Raw genomic sequence first — 18,701 nt, forward strand, 5'->3', positions numbered from 1 at the left:
ATACTCCAGTATTTGTGACATCATGGTATTTGGCTTATAATTAATTATACATACCGTATTACTAGAATGTTTTGCGAGCATCAAACATTTGCGAACTTTGCGAGGGTTGATCAATTCGCAACAATTAAATCCACAAAACCTAAATTATTACTAGTAAATACACAGATCCTTTCCAGAACGCAATAGTTAGATCGCAAAGGGTCAACTTTTCTGCTGATTTGGCTCATTCGCAAAGGTTTTTCACTCGCAAAATATTCTAGTAATACGGTAGCAGGTAATTACGAAAACTTACCAACGAAAACGTAAACGTGGTTTACCGGTACACTAGCCTCGATCCCAGGCCGAGTTTTCGCTTTTATAACGGTTAGGCGAACAACTAGGCCTGGTACTAGTTGTCTGCGCATGCGTCAGTCGTTCGTCAGATTCTGACGAATGGATATTCTCGTTCACTTTCGTGACATTTATATTCGTGTACTATCGTGTACTAGAAGTCAGTTCCCGTTTTATCATTATTGGAATGGCTCTTAGCTGAAGCTTCTCTCTTCTCTGAAGCTTAGAAAACATTATTCTGAAGACTGAACAACAAGGGAAGAGGTATAAAGCTTTGTCAAGCTTGTTAAGGTCAGATATTTTTGTGTGGGCCCTATGCTATCAAGTCTTGTTCATGTTTGGTATTAAAGATCTAGGTAGACTATAGTATCATCATTAATATGGTGGATCAAGTGAAGAGTGTGAGCTAGAGAACTTAGTGCTGCCATCATCAGCTCGTCGACAATGACACTATAACCTGTTTAATACGAGAAATTTAATATGTATAGATCTACACGTATTTTGAATGTCTACTTCTCTGTACAGGAGCAATGGCTACTATCCAGCTATCCCAACATTGTTCCTCTTGGCTATACTAACAGACGAGACTGGACAGTTTAAGGTAGGGGTTTAACCGTGTTTGGTTTCTTTAATATTGTCCTATACTTACAGGACTGGAGTATGACCTGCTCGTTCGAGCGTTGCTGGGTAGCTCAGAGGCATCAAGAGAATCTCAAGCAAAGTTTAACTGAGTTACGAGTTGGGGCCTAGAATCAGAGAAGTCCAGCAGCCTGCTAAATCGTTGAAACGTAATTTGAAGACATTCGATCATCTTGAAGTTGCCCTGGGTCACTGTAATCGTGCTGCAGCACAACTGGCAACTCCCCAGGCCCTTGTGAAGCAGCTCCCTATGTGCATATTTTGTGTGTACTCACTGCATTTTCTGTGTACAAATTTCGATTATTGATTTATTAAATATTTTGCCGACCACAAATACAATAAAAATTTGACGCATGCGCAGACAACTAGTACCAGGCCTAGTTGTTCACCTAACCGTTATAAAAGCGAAAACTCGGCCTGGGATCGAGGCTACCGGTACACATGCACGTATAATTGAAGCTCAGTAGCCCCGGCACATAATCTAATTTGTATAATTATACACTTCTAACCTACATAAGTAATTATTATGACTTTATTACCCGAGGCGCGTGGGCGGCCACGGGTATAGTAGTCTGTTGGTTTGTTACCCGAGGTGCGCGTGGGCGGCCACGGGTATAGTAGTCTGTTGGTTTGTTACCCGAGGCGCGTGGGCGGCCACGGGTATAGTAGTCTGTTGGTTTGTTTGTTACCCGAGGCTGTGCCGGGTATAGTAGTCTGTTGGTTTGTTACCCGAGGCGCGCGTGGGCGGCCACGGGTATAGTAGTCTGTTGGTTTGTTTGTTACCCGAGGCGCGCGTGGGTGGCCAGCAGGTATAGTAGTCTGTTGGTTTGTTACCCGAGGCGCGCGTGGGCGGCCACGGGTATAGTAGTCAGTTGTTACCCGAGGCGCGTGGGCGGCCACGGGTATAGTAGTCTGTTGGTTTGTTACCCGAGGCCGTGCCGCGGCCAGCGGGTATAGTGGAGCCATACTTCTCTGAGACTCCAGGCTTCTTTGCTGTGATCCTAATCCACAGTGCATATAGTACCACTACCTGTTCTCAAATGTTTCAGCATGCCCTCCAGTCTGGTTTAGTTTTATTGTTATACGTGATAACAACATCACTATATGCACTGCATTATATTTCTGGTTTCTTTATAATCATGTCACCAGCCGAGGGTTTGCACTTTAGTGCTCTAGTTTGTCTGTTTGTTTGTTTGTAACGAGAATCTCTACTCACCTGGATGCCATAGCGCTGCGTTTGCAGCATAGATAGCCTTCACACAACAATATCTTGCTTTAAATAGTGGCAGATTTTGATGTTAAAGTTTCTTTGTCGAATAAAAGCAAGCAAAGCTAAACCATAGGTACACGAAAGAAAGGGATAGGCAACGCCCCACGTGATGCTAGGTAAATGCAGTGTGTGACGTCACACCCTCTGGTTGGAGGCGAGTTGCGCTCAAGAAAGTACACAATGATCCCTATATCTGCTTATTTTTCTCGTAGGGGGCCTAAAAGAGAAATTCAAAGCAATCAGGCATCATGCACACATACACCCAGCACTACTGATAGGTACAGCTGCTATGTTAGTGCCGAGCTTTCTTTTATTCAGCTTGATTTGTGTGAAAAAACACCGATTTGTCAGTTTATGTACCTCTATCTCCAATATGAAATAATTTTATAACATGTACGTTTCACAGAATTAAAGTGTGTTTATAACTGCATGGAACAAAGCATATTTTCCAGCTCTCAATGCAGTGAAGTAGTAGCAGCACCATGAAACGTTTGTCCGAAGTCCAGAAAGTTTGCGTACCTCTCCTGCTCTTACTGTACATGGTAATCTAGTTTGAAGTGCTCTAAGACACAGTTTAGGTATTAGAAAGTGGAACACAAGTATCTTTATATGTATTGTGTGATCGAAGAGATGGCATTTGAAGGACTTGGGAACAGACCTGTTATGGTTTGTAGAGTGTACTGACACCCCCTTTGGAGCTCACTTTCTCATCACTTTGCATATAGTAGCTCTAAAAGATTAATTAATAGCCTATGTCTAAGTGTATCTGGTGTCTCCTCAAGAGCACAGTTTACTATAATACTACAAACTATTAATATCTTTACTGACATTTTGAGTGCACACACCCCTTTTTGCTCATTACACGCCCCTTTTTAGTAACTCGCCTCATCCAACGGAAGTGCTGGGCGTTGCCTATCCCTTTCTTTCGTGTATCTATGGCTAAACTTGCCCGTTGGCAGCTAACTACACGCGGCCTTTTATTCGAGATACCCTATGTTACATTGTGATTTTTCCACATGGGTTACTTACAGCTGAAGTGATCCTGTACCAGGAACAATGGAACAGGGTCACTAAAGTAGAAAGCTAGAATTGTCTACCTCTGCTGACTAGATTCTACGTATTTGCAGCTGAAGTGATCCTATACCAAGAACAATAGAATAGTAAAATTGTGACTGGTTGCTGGATCCTATATACTCCAGCCTGGCAGGAATCTCTAAGCCTAAGACTCCAGGCTTCTTTGCTGTGATCCCAGTCCACAGTGCTGCATGTCTCATGTGACATGTACCACTCAATGTTTCAGCATGCCATGCCTCCAGTGTTTAGCTATTGAGTTGCTGTGCTGGTCATACATGCTACATGCACTGCATTATATCTTTATTATCATGTCACCAGCCGAGGGTTTGCACTTTAGTGCTCTAGTTTGTTACCCGAGGCGCGTGGGCGGCCACGGGTATAGTAGTCTGTTGGTTTGTTTGTTTGTTTGTTTGTCTGTTTGTGATGGGATTTTCTACTCACCTGGATGCCACAGCACTGCGTTTACAGCATGGATAGCCTTCACACAACAGTATCTTGATTTAAATAGTGGCAGATTTTGATGTTAAAGCTTCTTTGTCGAGCAAAAGCTAAGAAGCTTGAACAAGCTTGTGACTAGGTCTGCTTACCTGGATGTTCTAGCACTGCGTTTACAGCATGAGTAGCCTCCACACAACAAGTTAGTACTTTGGATAGTGGTAGCTTTCGGTGCTAAAGCTTCGTTGTCTAATAAAAGCGAGCAAAATGTAGCTTGAACAGAACTTGCACATGCGTTACTTATAACTGAAGTGATCCTGTACCAAGAACGATGGAACAGGGTCACTAAAGTAGAAAGCTGTATATACCAAGAACAATGGAACAGGGTCACTAAAGCAGAAAGCTTGAATTATAGCTCCTGCTTTTAGCTCTGGGATCTAGGACCTGGAGCCAGACTTCTCTGAGACTCTAGGCTTCTTTGCTGTGATCCTAATCCACAGTGCATATAGTACCACTACCTGTTCTCAAATGTTTCAGCATGCCTCCAGTCTGGTTTAGTTTTATTGTTCCTTAGTTGCTGTGCACGTCATACGTGATAACAACATCACTATATGCACTGCATTATATTTCTGGTTTCTTTATAATCATGTCACCAGCCGAGGGTTTGCACTTTAGTGCTCTAGTTTGTTTGTTTGTTTGTTTGTCTGTTTGTCACGAGTATATCTACTCACCTGGATGCCATAGCGCTGCGTTTGCAGCATAGGTAGCCTTCACAGAACAATATCTTGATTTAAATAGTGGCAGATTTTGATGTTGAAGCTTCTTTGTCGAGCAAAAGCTAAGAAGCTTGAATAAGCTTGTGACTAGGTCTGCTTACCTGGATGTTCTAGCACTGTGTTTACAGCATGAGTAGCCTCCACACAACAAGTTAGTACTTTTGATAGTGGCAGCTTTCGGCGCGGTGTTAAAGCTCCTTTGTCTAATAAAAGCGAGCAAAATGTAGCTTGAACAGAACTTGCACATGCGTTACTTATAACTGAAGTGATCCTGTATACCAAGAACGATGGAACAGGGTCACTAAAGTAGAAAGCTGTATATACCAGGAACAATGGAACAGGGTCACTAAAGTAGAAGCTTGAATTATAGCTCCTGCTGCTGACTGGGATCCTACTCCATGCAGAACCTGGAGCCATACTTCTCTGAGACTCCAGGCTTCTTTACTGTGATCCTAATCCACAGTGCATATATCTATAGTACCACTACCTGTTCTCAAATGTTTCAGCATGCCTCCAGTCTGGTTTAGTTTTATTGCTCCTGAGTTGCTGTGCAAGTCGTACATGATACCAACATCACTATATTCACTATAATTATGCACTGCATTATATTTCTGGTTTCTTTTTAATCATGTCACCAGCCGAGGGTTTGCACTTTAGTGCTCTAGTTTGTTTGTTTGTTTGTCACAGGTCCCACAGCGCTGCGTTTGCAGCATAAATAGCCTTCACACAACAATATCTTGGTTTAAATAGTGGCAGATATTGATGTTAAAGCTTCATTGTAGAGCAAAAGCTAAGAAGCTTGAAGCAGCTATAGCTAGCTACACGTGGCCTTGATTACGTAGTTGCAGCTAAAGTGATCCATACCAGGAACAATTGATATAATTAAGAAAGCTAAAATTGTGACTGGTTGTTGGCTGACTCTGGATCCTATACTCCAGCCTGGCAGTAGCCATACCTCTCTAAGTCTAACACTCCAGGCTTCTTTGCTGTGATCCCAGTCTTTCACTACCTTTTGGTGGTGACGGTCACTTGCCCGTTTTTACAGTATACCATCCGCCACCTTAAATCTTGTAAATAAGCTGATGTCCTCTGGATATCTTTCAATGCACATACCAGGGTGTCATACAGGATTTTGAATTAGAGAGGGGACTTTAAAAAGTCACCAGAATATCAGTTTAAAAAAGGTCAACAGTTATTTCAATACCCTGCCGGTTATGGACACTCAGTCATACAATTGAGTACCGAGGGGAGTCTGCATACATATAGTATTACATGTACATGCATGTACACAATTTATAAGTCAGCAGTTGACTTCTATATACCGTATAGCGCGAAATTTTCGAGGCACTTATATTTCGTGGATTGGTCTCTAAAAGCCATTTCGTTGCACAATGTTCGCGGAATGACTGCTTACCGGAAGCCACGCCTTTAAATATTTCCATGATAGCAGGTAATTCTAATTAAAGAACAATTTTCATAGACTTAATTTTCGTGTAGAATTCTAACCCCACGAAATCCGCGAAAATTAAGCCCCTCGAAAATTTCGCGCTATACGGTATATGGAAGTCATTGCTGTGTCTGTTTAGTTGCAAGGATTCTGCAAAACCCTGAATGTAGTTGTATACCATGAATAATCATATCTAATCATATCTAGGGTGATTGGATTTGTAGAGGGAATTATCAATACATACAACTGCACACAGGGTAAATACAGGTGGCTTGTGGTACTATGAAATACAAACCCATTTACAACTGAGTAGTATAGTCAACACTCTTTGATCTCTGCCTGCATGCATGCACTGTGTATGTATCAAGTGCGTGCATGTGCTTCCACATTTACAACTCATTTTTGTGAAGCATTTCTCCCCACTTTTTCTTTAAGAGATGGTCCTTAAAGGGTGGAGAGAGGGCTCCACAGTCATGTACCTTACAGGGGCGTAGCAAGCAAGTGGTCAGGCCAATTTAAATTTAAAGGTCAACTATAGTCTCGCATACTGCGGTGCTAAAAAATCCTCACTTTTTTCCATGCGCATTATCACTCACAATATTGACGATCAAGGCATGGCTTCGGTAAGTAGTCATTCTACGAACATTGTGCAACGAAATGCTTTTAGTGGCCATTCCAAGAAATATAAGTGCCTCAAAAATTTTGCGCTATTATACGGTAGTTGTTTCATAGCATAATTATAATTCTGATTCCCTCAAGGAGAAGACCCAATGACTGGATGCATAATTATATGTTTGTCTTGCCATTTAGCATTCACCAACATATCATGCATGCATATGCTACAGTCAGGATATATACTCTTTGAGTATTGTTCCATTATCAAGAGTAGATGCTCTTGTGATTATGACTACAATTGGTGGTTAATCAAACAACTCTTAATGATAAGATCTAGACACACTGGCGCTCAAACACAGTGGATTGCAGTGCACTTGCAACAGAAAATTGCCAAACAGCAAAACCACCAGATATGAATCTCATTACAAATAATAATTTCATTGCTTATAGCTTGCACTTTTATTACTGTTTTTTTTTAGCAGAATATCATTGAACCTTTGCTTATTCTGGTATGAGCAAATTGAATCTACAGGCTGCATGGGGGGATGGATGTAAAACCTAAAGCCCAAGAAGGGGCTCAGTCATAGTCTCACTGATAGATACCTACAAGAGTGTGGATACTTATCTTGAAAAAGCATTCTTGAAAAGCCTAGTAGTCATGTACATGTATTTGCATAAAGTACATTTCAAGAGAATGCTTGATTGACTGTACATGTATATATACATATATGTTCTTTTGTTGATGGGGGGGAGGCATGCCTATATAGAGAGTATCTGCTAAAAAAGTGGTTGTCATTTCAGTTTGGCTCTATGCTTTTTCTACCTGTAATAAAATGCAAAGTTAAAGTACTCTTAGAAAGTGTAAGTACTCCAAAAAACAATGATAATGATATTCATGATCTAACAATCTAATTGTGGTTTTTGCTGTTGCAATAGAAATGCATACATGCATGCATGGGCTGTGTTAGACTGCTATGTAATAACTATCTTGAAAACCATTTGCTGCATATAGAAACCAGCATAGAAACCATGCACTTGCTGTTTGCTGCATATATTTTATATATATACAAAAAAATGTAGCAGTTTTTTATGGTGGGCCGTTTGTTTCAAAATTCAAATGTTACATTTCATTCAGATTACAATACATTCATTCAAGATGCATATATACAGTATTCTCATTCAAGACCTGCAATTGTCATTCAAGATTTTAATGCATTCAAGTCGACAATAATTATTCATGATATGAGTCGGCAACGAACCCCTGACCTCTTGTTAATTTTCGTCAATCAATGTCATGTTTCTGGTTTTTTGGGAATCACCTTACCACTACTGAGGGAGGGAGTTGATTATTGTGAACCCCATTTCCTGTTAATTAAAACAACTACACCATGCAATAAAACCACAAAGTACTGTTGAATTGATAAAAATCTTGAATGAAAATTGCACATCTTGAATGAATACTGTATGCATCTTGGATGAATGTATTGTAATCTGAATGAAAATGTAACATCTGAATTTTGAAACAAACGGCCCACCATATACTATAAATGTTTTATATGTATGAGTGCATGGGAATGCATGTGTTCTCAGGTAGGTTAATAGCAACGTATCAACATGCAGGTGGCCATTGAGGAGAAAGGACAACACTGGATAGTGCCATGAACAGCTCGAATCGTGGATAGTACAACGTCCAAAGCACTGAAGAGAAACGTCTCCACTCGACACAAATGAAGACAGTGTATATTAACATCAAGAGAGAATCCAACCTGCTGTGTGACTAATGCTAGTTGAGGAACTCGGACACTCGTGCTGATTGTACCGAGACTGGGGTCTATTGGCACACTTACGTTTCTCCCATCTACTACTGAAGGCACTCCTTTGCTACAATTAATCTGGCTCTGTATTTATTGGATTGTGTTATTTTGTTGTTTGTGTAGCTACCTTTCTCACAAAACCACTATGTAACTTGTGGTTACTACTATACTAGCACACGCATTGAAATTAAATACTGTGTGTGCAAGTATCAAGATCTAACGGGTGCAATTTTGTGGTTAAATTTTTAACTAGAAATGCAGCCTCCAATACTACTTTATACAAAGCAATATTACTACCAAAAGAAAGCTATTGGTGATATCTAATAGAAAAAATGTTAGTATTTGGTATGAGGTCATTCTATAGCTCAGATTACAGTAACTTAATTAATAAAAATGCTGAAAAATGGAGAAAATTAATCATTCATATGCATACTGTACAAAATACATGAAAGCAGCCCTAAATACTAGCCTAGTTCCTACTGTACTATAGTAAGAGCTTTCTTTTGATACTAAGATGGGGTCATGAACTTGTGTATTGGAGGCTGCATTCTCAAAAGAGTTGTTTAAAATAAATGGTCACAGGTAACGCACACAACATGCCAGTAACCATGGCAAAGATGTTATCATACTGATCCTTTCTACGTATAAGATATAATTCAAGAGCAAAAACATGCATTGATGATGCCATTTCACAATGACAAGGCACTTCATTAATTATACTATTTATGGCACTGATCTTAATAATAATTATGCCTTAACCTACTTCAGTTCGTGTATGTATATGTGTGGGTCATGTGATGTGTGACATGCACAATAAAATATAATGTAATCACTCATGCCGTTATCAAATTGACAAATCATACAAACCGGCAATAAATAATAATACTACACGTACATATTACAATGTTTATACTAGATAGTTCTCTTTCAATGTCTGTTTCCAGGATTTGTGTTATCAGGAAAATCTTTCTGACGAATGTGTTATGAGCATGTGTTATGGGCATGCCAAGTGTTTAAAAAGAGGGTTGAATGCATGCATACATGCATGCATACATTTTTGACAATGCACAGTAAAAACACATGTACATGCATTCGTTACAGTAACATGAAACATGTTAAATGCATCTTTTGAATTTTAATGTAGAAATGATATACATTTCTGTTATAATGACACTAAAATACGATAATGCATCTTATATAACATAAGTGTTTTTGCTGTGTGTGCATAGTATCATAATTATAATGTAGATATATAGACCGCTCCTCAGCAGTAAACAATGCAAGTAATATATATAATGAATGACGAGATATCCACCCTGCATGCAGCTGCATGCATGTGCATGGTCTGGACTTAACAAATATTTTGCGGCACATGCATGCATGCATGCATGCATATAGACATACATGGATTGGATGAACATGCACATGCATGCATACTTAATCGATGGTCAATGAACTTAAGTAACTATTATCTTGCATGCATGATACAGCTCAGTTTGGAGACCATTATAATGACACGATATATATACACAGTATAACATGCATTAGTGGCATAACGCCTTACGATCCATGTAAAGTGGGTCCAATGGTTTAATTTATGAACCTCCGCAGGAAGAAACGTAAATGCATGCATGCACTGGCCAAGTTTCCATGATTTTTGCTTTTGAACTTTAATTTGTTATTATTATAATTATAGGCATAATTATGCCCATGCATGCATTCTTTTTTTAAGACTGTATAATAGTATCTACATAAAATCTCAGTAAACTCCATGGTGTAACAGTGCGGTATGACTCTATATAGCTGTAGAAAACCCGCCCCTCAAGAGTACACTGAAAGTAATGAATGACGAGTTATCCACCCTCCTGCAGCTGCATGTGGTCTGGAATCATGATTATCTACCACAACTATACTTTCTGGGTTATTATTTATAAAGAATGGAGGAACATGTGACTAGAACATAGAAAAAGATCAATTAATCTGTTAACTGGCCGATCGATATACCAATTTACAGGAAGATATATATTGGCCAACTTCAGTCGGCTAGTTCTGTTATGTATGCCTCTGCTCCATACCACTACTTCAATTCTGTGATAAAACAGTTTCATAACATGGACATCTGTACATCTGTATATGCATTGTCTCTTATAAATACTGCCTATATAACAGTATTATGTTTCGAACACCTATAGCTAGCTATACATCTATTGTATATCTGTTCACTTCATGCATGTTTTTTACTAATGAAGTATCTCTTATCCATTCTTGGCTTGTGCTTGAATCGCTTTCACCATTTCATCGGAAGTTGCGTAGATCTTCTGCTCGAGTTGACCACCTTTTGGTTGAAGATTTTTAGCTTGCTGAAGAACAACTCCCCAATCTTTGTTGGCTGCTTTTAGATTGATCTCGATGTAGATCGCAGCTTGCTGTGGTGAAATACTTTGAAGATGTCCAATTGTTTCTTTCATATCATCACTTAGTGCAAGCCATCCGTCGGCAACATTTGCGGAGTAAGCAACAACCTTCTCTGTATTCTTTTGGAGGCCAGATATTTGGCCCTCGATCAGATGGAGCTGCGCAACTTCAGATTTCATTTCTTTGATTGCAGTTATCAAATCATTTACATTCTTCATTGCTTCTGCATACTCAGCAAGCAGAACACCTATGGCAATTAATTCCCCTACAATAATAATACCACCAATAAGTACACCAACGCCAGTTTCAGACAACAATGCTGTAGCAACAACTGTTACCGGTAGAGATATTCCAAAGGCAAGAATAGCAAAGATTTCTAAATCGGCTTTAGTTTTCCATTCGACAAGACTTGCCTGATCCTCTTGTATTTTTGTGTTGTCTTTGGTCATCACTTTGATTGCTTCTGTGAAATCTTTTTGAAATTCGTTGTACAATGGTTCAAAACCATCATGGAATTGCTTGGTACTAGTAGCAAGTTTGTTTGCCTTAAATAACTTGCTCTGCAATTCCGGGATAAGAGCTCCTTTGAGGGCCTGCACAAACTCATCCCTTGCATCCACATCGCCAGCTCGGAGTCTTGGAACCAATTCCAGCAGCACATCGTATGTTGCCTGGAAGGTATTGGCATAGTCAATGATCTCAGCAGTAGTATTGATGAGGGGAGGCCAAATGTTGTCGACCCATTCTTGAGATTGTTTTTTGGCGGCTTTTTGGTGATCTTGGAGCGTCGGTATTTCAGGAATAATGATATTAGCTTGCTGGATGATCAGGCGAGCATTCACGGTCACACCAGTTGCACCAGCCACTGAATACTTCACATTCTGACCTTGATTTGTCACTGTAGTTGATTTTTCAGCTTCCATTGCAGCGATTAGCCTATACAGGAAATAGCACAATTCACTGAATGGATGCCGCTTTTTATATGACTTGAATGACAATTATAACCTCGGTCCCAGGCCGCTTTGTTTCCTATGTCTGTACATGCGCTGTGAGATGACAACATGAACTTTTAACCAGTCTGCGCATGTGCAGAGATATGCCTTAGTTATCTCACGATCTCACCGCAGACTAATAGCTAAGCCTAAGGTCAAGTGGTTGTGTGTGGATAATAGATTCTAGACCACTACACTTAGTACTTAGTCTTTTACTGCATGTATATAGCTCAGAGAAGGGCAGTAAATCAAAGTGGGCAGCCCCAAAACCCACAGTGGTGGGTGATGTGTATAGAACTGATATTGGTGAGCAACAGAGTGATATATGTGATGCTGTCAGAGTACTTCCAGTGTGTGGAAGCATCTGTACTAGCTATAATTATAGTGATCTAGTGAGTGAGCACGAGCAAGAGTTTTGAAAAGGCCATTGCACCTTTGTCCAGAGGTAATTGTTCTTGTTCCTTGCCAACAGCTCTGAAATGTTTAGTGGCGTTAAATCCAAGGTTAGCCTAGGTCAAAGGTCACAAAATTCAGTCTGAGCATGCGCAAACATACCAGTCTGCGGGTGAACTGAAAACATGGCCATGGCCTTATGTCCTCTGGCCTTAGCCAATCACATGTCTGCATAAAATTATGATTTTCTACTGCTACAGTATCACTCTGCTAACTAACTGAAAACATAGCCTATGGCCTTAATAATAATTATTCATCTCAGAAAGAATTAATCATGCAATAATGACAAAACATAAATGAACTAAAATAACAATCAACATAAACGTGACATTATCATGCAAAACATCAGAATAATAAACACAATCAACATGAACATGACTTTTTTAGTTTCAATAAGGGAGGTTGTGAATAGCAAGCAACACCTTGATAGGTGTGGGTATATGTAACATTATTTACTGATTCAGTCCGTATCTTAGGTGATGTCCAGTAATTATATTATTTATATCCCGTTGCTACGTTGTTGCCAAGTGCAATATGCAGCATAATGCACTGCTGAAAGTCATAATGCACTGACCGCAAAGTCATAATGCACTAACCACAAAACGCCCCTCCGGCATTAGACAGACAATTAAATTAAGCAGACAATAATTATTGTATCATGAGAAATAACAAGTAGACTCTATATATCAAAGTAAGTCCAGCCATGCAGGAATGTTCAGCACTACTGGAGTTTCTTTGCAACCATGCAAGTTTTAAAATTGTTCAAGGTTCATTTTGTGGAAGATTCTGTGTTCCTAGATCTAGTCCTCGACTTTGTGATGCATGTCAATTCTGCTTCACCATAATTACATGTATAGCACTAGAAGCGGCTCTTTTTGCTGGGGGCTTGAGCTGTTTTACAGCAGTGTATAGAGGCGAGCTTCTTTGGCTTGGTTGTGATGCCGAAGATAGTGGAGGGCTATTCGAGCAGCATTTAAAATACACTGAGTAGTGGGGTGGGGCTGTTTCTTCGCAGCAGTAAGTAGTGTGGGGCTCTTTCTTTGCAGTAGTGGGGGTGGGGCTGTTTTGCAGTGCTTTCAGCGTTGGATTTTGTGTCAAGCCATTCCTCTGTCATGCCAATCTAATACGCTGCATATACTTGCGTCTAGAAGAGAGAAGAGATGGAGCTGTGTCTAGAGTTGTCTTTGTCATCTTTTTGTGCAGTTTATATTGTGTTACTAAGACAGTGTTATGTTGCTATGCCCTCGGGATATAAACTAGTTATAACACGTGCACTCAGGATGTGTTGGATTCTTCTTGCAACCATACAGACTAGACTATTACTATTGTTGAGATTGACTGCCAATAAACATTTTTATATTTCATATAGATCTAGTAAATTCACAATAAGGGGATAGTACCAGCAAACTATACAAAGACAGCAACTCAAAAACCAACAACTAAAAAGGTAATGGATGGACAACTATTTATAAGAGTCAGGTCCCAGGGGGTGATGAGAATATTTCTAGAATGATCCAGAAACAAGGATGCATGATCAATGTGAGAATAAACAACCACAAAGAAAAACTGTGAATTACACAACAGCGTAAATGCATGGGTATGACATAGGATAAATAGTACATCAGGATAAAACAGGATAGAACAGGATAGAACAGGATAAATCATGAACAATCACGCCAGTACACATGCCAACATACCGCCGGCCAAGACCGAATGGTCTTAAAGTATAGTTTCAAAACATTTCCTTGCATATAAGTTCATCTTCAATGTTGTTGTTCTTCACTTGGTAGTAGGAGTGCGAGCTTGTTAATCGGGCGTTTGTATACACCATTTGAAGTCTTGATGGTTGCCACACGAACTAAACCATCGTGTCCGGGGTGAACTTCAATCACTCTAGCCAGTGGGCATTCGTTGAGTAGAGGGGAATCTTCTTTGATAACGACCATATCGCCAATGTGGAGATTTCTGGTGGGATGTTTCCACTTGTGGAATGGGGTTGCAGATAATTGCCTTCGCCCACCAACACGTAGCAGATTGTAATTATCAACAATTAGGTTCAGTGTGAGGAGTGAATTAGACTTAGATAGTGGTTGCTTGCTGAGTATGTGCTCAATTTCTGTCTTGAAATGAGCCGCTTGGATAATCCTTAATCCAATAGTTTTCTGCTTCTTGGAGCTCTGACATGGTCAGAGGTGTAAGAATTCTCTTGGAATGATCCTTGAATCTGCTATTTTTCATAAAGCGAATGATCCAACAGGTGACACGATTGAGTTGGTTGAGTTTTGAAAACCGATCGACTGGAATCACAGGTTGGGGGAATGTTTGTATGACCACTAATGAAATCTCTGTTCCTTCATCATCATGGCTGTTGGGAGTAAGTTCAACTTGTGTTGGCCAATTGGTTTGGTCTTGCTTGAGCCAGTCAGGACCGCTCCCACCAGAGAGGGTGATCTAGCAATTCAGAGGGGCAGAGGCCCCTGGATGCACAGTCAGCAGGATTCTGGAGTTCATTAATGTGTTTCCATTTGTCTGGTGGCATCAAATCAAGGATGGCTGAGATCCTGTTGCCCACATAAGTCTTAAAACGCTTAGGACTGCCGTCCAACCAATTCAGCACTACTGTGCTGTCTGTCCAGGCATGTATGTTAGACAATGGTATGCAGAGTACTCGTTTGACGTGGTGTAGCAATTGAGAAAGTAGATGTGCACCACAAAGTTCGAGCCTTGGAATTGAGAGACGCTTGATCGGCGCTACCTTTGTCTTGGACATTACCAGAGAGATTTGATGGAGACCAGAAGTATCTGTGAGACAAAGATATACAACAGCAGAATAGGCTGACTCTGAGGCATCTGAAAAACCATGGAGCTGGGTGGATACAATTTCTGTGTCTGTGTCGAAGTGGCAACGGGGAATGAGCCATAGTTCGGGCAATTCGGTCCGCCATTTCGACCAGATGTCTTTGATATGCATTGGAACTGGATCGTCCCAATCTATTCTCTCCTCCCATACCTTCTGCAGCAGAATCTTCACCTTGATGGTGGCAGGTGAGAACCACCCAAGCACATCAAATGTCTTGGCGATGTCTGATACTAGGGCTCGTTTGGTCAGTGTTTCAAGTGGAGGTGGTTTGGCAACAGTGAGTCGAAAATGATCCTTCTTTGCGCTCCACTCAATCCCTAGAGTCTTGGTGTATTCATCATTGGTGGGTAGCAGTTGTAGTGTCTGACTGTCTCTGAGCTCGGGAGATATGTTTTGTAACACAGTGGTGTTGTTAGAATTCCATTTCCTGAGTAAGAATTCTCCCTTTGCAAAAAGACCATGTAGTTGTCGTTGGAGCTCAACTGCTTCTTCAATCGAGTTAGCACCTGTTAGACAGTCATCGACGTAGAATGAAGTGTTCACTACGTTTGCAGCTTGTGGAAACTCAGTAGCATGATCAATAGTATTTTGTTTGACTGACATGTTTGCTGCAAAAGCAGAAGCAGAGACACCAAATGTAATTCTCGTCATTCTGTAATCGACTAGAGTGTTGTCGGGCTTGCTGCGCCACACAAATCTGTGGAGATCCCGATTGGATTGAGTCAGTTCAACAGCCCTGTACATCTTGCTCACGTCAGCTGTGATCGCAATCTTGTGTAGTCGAAATTGTAATAGAACATCTATCAGTGGAGGGTGTACGGTGGGTCCGACCAACAGTGTGTCGTTCAGTGAGACACCGGTGGTAGACTTGGCTGACGCGTCAAATACAGCCCTGATCTTCGTAGTCGTACTGTGCTCCTTGTGAACAGCATGCATTGGCAAATAAAACACATCTTCATTTTGTTTCTGTAAATCAGCAACTGGAACAATTTCAGCATGATTCAGGTCCATATATTCTTCCATGACAGCAGCAAATTGTGAGAATTGTTCCTTGGAGCGTAAGGTCTTTTCTAGGGATAGAAATCTGCGGACGGCTTGTGCTCTGGATTCTCTAATCGATTTGGCATGTAGATCCTTGGGAAGTGGGACAATAAATCGACCAGTTTCTCTACGAGAGTGGTTTCTTTCAAATTGGTGAACAACAGTGCGTTCTTGTGGGGAGAAGTTTGATCCAGTTTTGGTGCTTTCTTCTATTTCCCAGAACTTTCTCAGGATGTCATCACCAGAGGTAACAGATACATGGTAATTAGTGATCTTGTCAGGAGTAGTGGAGAGTTTTCCTGTCTTTCCAGCAAGTACCCAGCCGAATGCCGTTTCAAATGCCACAGGGGATATTGATCCAGTTGGTCCCTTCCGCCGGCCCTGCAGTAACACCTCAGTGTAAATATCAACTCCAAGAAGTATGTCAATTCTTCCAGGTTGGCCAAAGTCTGGGTCAGAGAGGTTCAAATCGGATAGGTGCTCCCATTTCGAATCAAATGGAGTGGGTTGCACTGGTAAGTCACAGGTGACCCTTGGGACCACTATCGCAGTGACTGGCATCTTTTCATTTGGTGAATCAGTCGGTGAGATATAGAAAGTGGAGACTGAGTGCAGTGGGGAGTTGTGAGATATTCCCGCTATTCCAGTGATCTCAAGATTCTTCGATGATCTTTGTAAGTTGAGAGATTGCACCAATCGTTGCGACACAAACGAGATTGATGAACCAGTGTCCAGTAGACCACGTGCTCTGATCTGAGAACCATTGGGAGCATGGATTAACACTTGGCAGGTCATTAAAAGCGTATGTGAGCCCGATCCAACCTGTCCAACATTAGTAGATACAACGCTGGCTGTGAGAGATTGCTCGATCGTTGGAGGGTCCTTGGTGGTTGACTGTGAGTCAGGAGGTTTAGCATCAGGAGGTTTAGCATCAGTGTGCAACAAAGTATGATGAGTTTTTTGACACTTTTTACACCGATGAATACTTGTGCAGTTTCTCGCCATGTGTCCTGTTCTGAAGCAGTTCAGGCATAAGTTGTTGGAACGGATAGTTAGCAGCATTTTGTCATGGGGTATAGGTTCTTGAACTTGGGGCAAGTGTATAAAGGATGTTTCTCAGTCTTGCACACGACACAAACAGTAGCATTCACCTCAGACACATGTCCGATATGAGATGGAATCAATCTGGGTGGTTTTCTTGAGTCGTTTCGAACATGTTTTCTTTCTTGGGTAGAGCAGGTCTCTGCAGCTTGGGCATGGAGGTTGAGAAATTCCAATATAGCCTGGTAATGAGGTACGCTTTTTGTGGCTTGGCTAGTCTTTTGCCATTCAAACATGGTAGTTTGGTCGAGCTTTAGTTCCATCATGGATGTGATGAAGGCTCCAGAGGGATCTTGGTCCATCGCCTTGAGGGCGCGCAGATGTTGTTGAACGGTATCGTGAAGACGTCTCAATTCTTTGCCAGAACCATCTTTAAGACTTGGGGCTTCACATATCTTCTGGACGTGGGTTTGATGAATTAGCCTTGGTCGGTCGTATCTCGCCTTGAGCGATGCAATTGCTTCCAAGTACTGATCACCCGATTGCGACAATCCTTCTATGACTGCCTTTGCAGATCCATCCTTCAGGGAATGGCGAAGATAGGCCAGTTTCTCAGCATTGCTAACGTCCCTGCGGCTGTGTATGGACACATCAAACTGTTCCCAGAATGTTTGCCAACTGAGCAGGTCACCATTGAATGTAGCTATTTCAATTTTGGGAAGATTGACTCCACGAGTCGGAGTTTCTGGTGTGGTAGGGACGAGAGCTTCTGTACTAGGGCTGTAGAGAAGCCTCTTCACGGTGACAGACATGTCAAATATCAATTTCTCCTGCCTCTTGATAGTATCATTTAGGGGGTCAGAGTCGTCCACGGTGATCGATATCACGTTGTTGCGAATGTCAAATAGTTCTCGCTTGAATTCCATGAGTTGTTCTTGGTAGAGGTGCACTAACGGTACGTCATTTGGGTCGGCAGCGAGTGTAGAGATATCGTCTCCTATGGCAGTGAGTTTTGCCTGCAGTTGTGCCAACTGGCGTAGAGCCAAAGTACGTCCATCAGTGACAGCCGAGATTGGTGCCGTTGACAGCACTTGTAGCCTAATCAGTGGCGTAGCCAGAGGGGGGCAGAGGGTGCTCCAGCACCCCCCTCTGGCCTCAGACTCTGCTCCACAAGTTCCTTAGCTAAGCTATACATGTAGCTAGCTAGCTAGCTGATATGAGCTCTTATGTTGCGATCAACTCAAAACTCCACCTCCAACTAGCTAGCTCCACCTCCAAATTTCATTCCAGCCAGTGCACATGCGCAAAGCCACGTGGGCTGAGCAGACCAAGGTCCCCCACAGAGTTGCAGACTATTCAGCAGCTATCACCATCATCATCATGTCACTCTTTCAGTTGAGCCCAGTTCACAGAGCAGCACTGCAAAACTGCAAGTGGCTTGCCACCCTGTCCTGCTAATTCACAAGCAGAACCTGGTTAGCAGCTGCATGATTTAATTG

The 18,701-nt window shown here is 41.4% G+C and overlaps 2 protein-coding genes and 1 long non-coding RNA gene across 3 annotated transcripts; 1 reads left to right on the forward strand and 2 right to left on the reverse strand.

Annotated features, from left to right (window-relative positions):
* Window positions 1-327: 327 nt before the first annotated feature.
* LOC135333545 (uncharacterized) lies at window positions 328-1,378 on the forward strand. Its single transcript, XR_010393970.1, has 3 exons — window positions 328-621; window positions 856-931; window positions 982-1,378. It is a non-coding gene; the product is annotated as an uncharacterized LOC135333545 (long non-coding RNA).
* Window positions 1,379-10,486: 9,108 nt separating this feature from the next.
* On the reverse strand, window positions 10,487-11,788 carry LOC135332981 (uncharacterized). The gene has a single exon (XM_064527921.1). The coding sequence runs from the start codon at window positions 11,736-11,738 to the stop codon at window positions 10,656-10,658; it is 1,083 nt and encodes a 360-aa protein (XP_064383991.1). The 5' UTR covers window positions 11,739-11,788; the 3' UTR covers window positions 10,487-10,655.
* Window positions 11,789-13,546: 1,758 nt separating this feature from the next.
* On the reverse strand, window positions 13,547-18,443 carry LOC135332948 (uncharacterized). Its single transcript, XM_064527883.1, has one exon. The coding sequence runs from the start codon at window positions 17,221-17,223 to the stop codon at window positions 14,683-14,685; it is 2,541 nt and encodes an 846-aa protein (XP_064383953.1). The 5' UTR covers window positions 17,224-18,443; the 3' UTR covers window positions 13,547-14,682.
* Between the last annotated feature and the right edge of the window lie 258 nt (window positions 18,444-18,701).

The sequence above is a fragment of the Halichondria panicea genome, chromosome 3 (genome assembly GCF_963675165.1).
Source record: "Halichondria panicea chromosome 3, odHalPani1.1, whole genome shotgun sequence".
Classification (NCBI taxonomy): domain Eukaryota; kingdom Metazoa; phylum Porifera; class Demospongiae; order Suberitida; family Halichondriidae; genus Halichondria; species Halichondria panicea.

Excerpts from the sequence above, each read along its gene's own strand:
- LOC135332981 (XM_064527921.1), bottom strand. The coding sequence starts at position 11,738 with ATGGAAGCTGAAAAATCAACTACAGTGACAAATCAAGGTCAGAATGTG.
- LOC135332948 (XM_064527883.1), bottom strand. The coding sequence starts at position 17,223 with ATGCTGCTAACTATCCGTTCCAACAACTTATGCCTGAACTGCTTCAGA.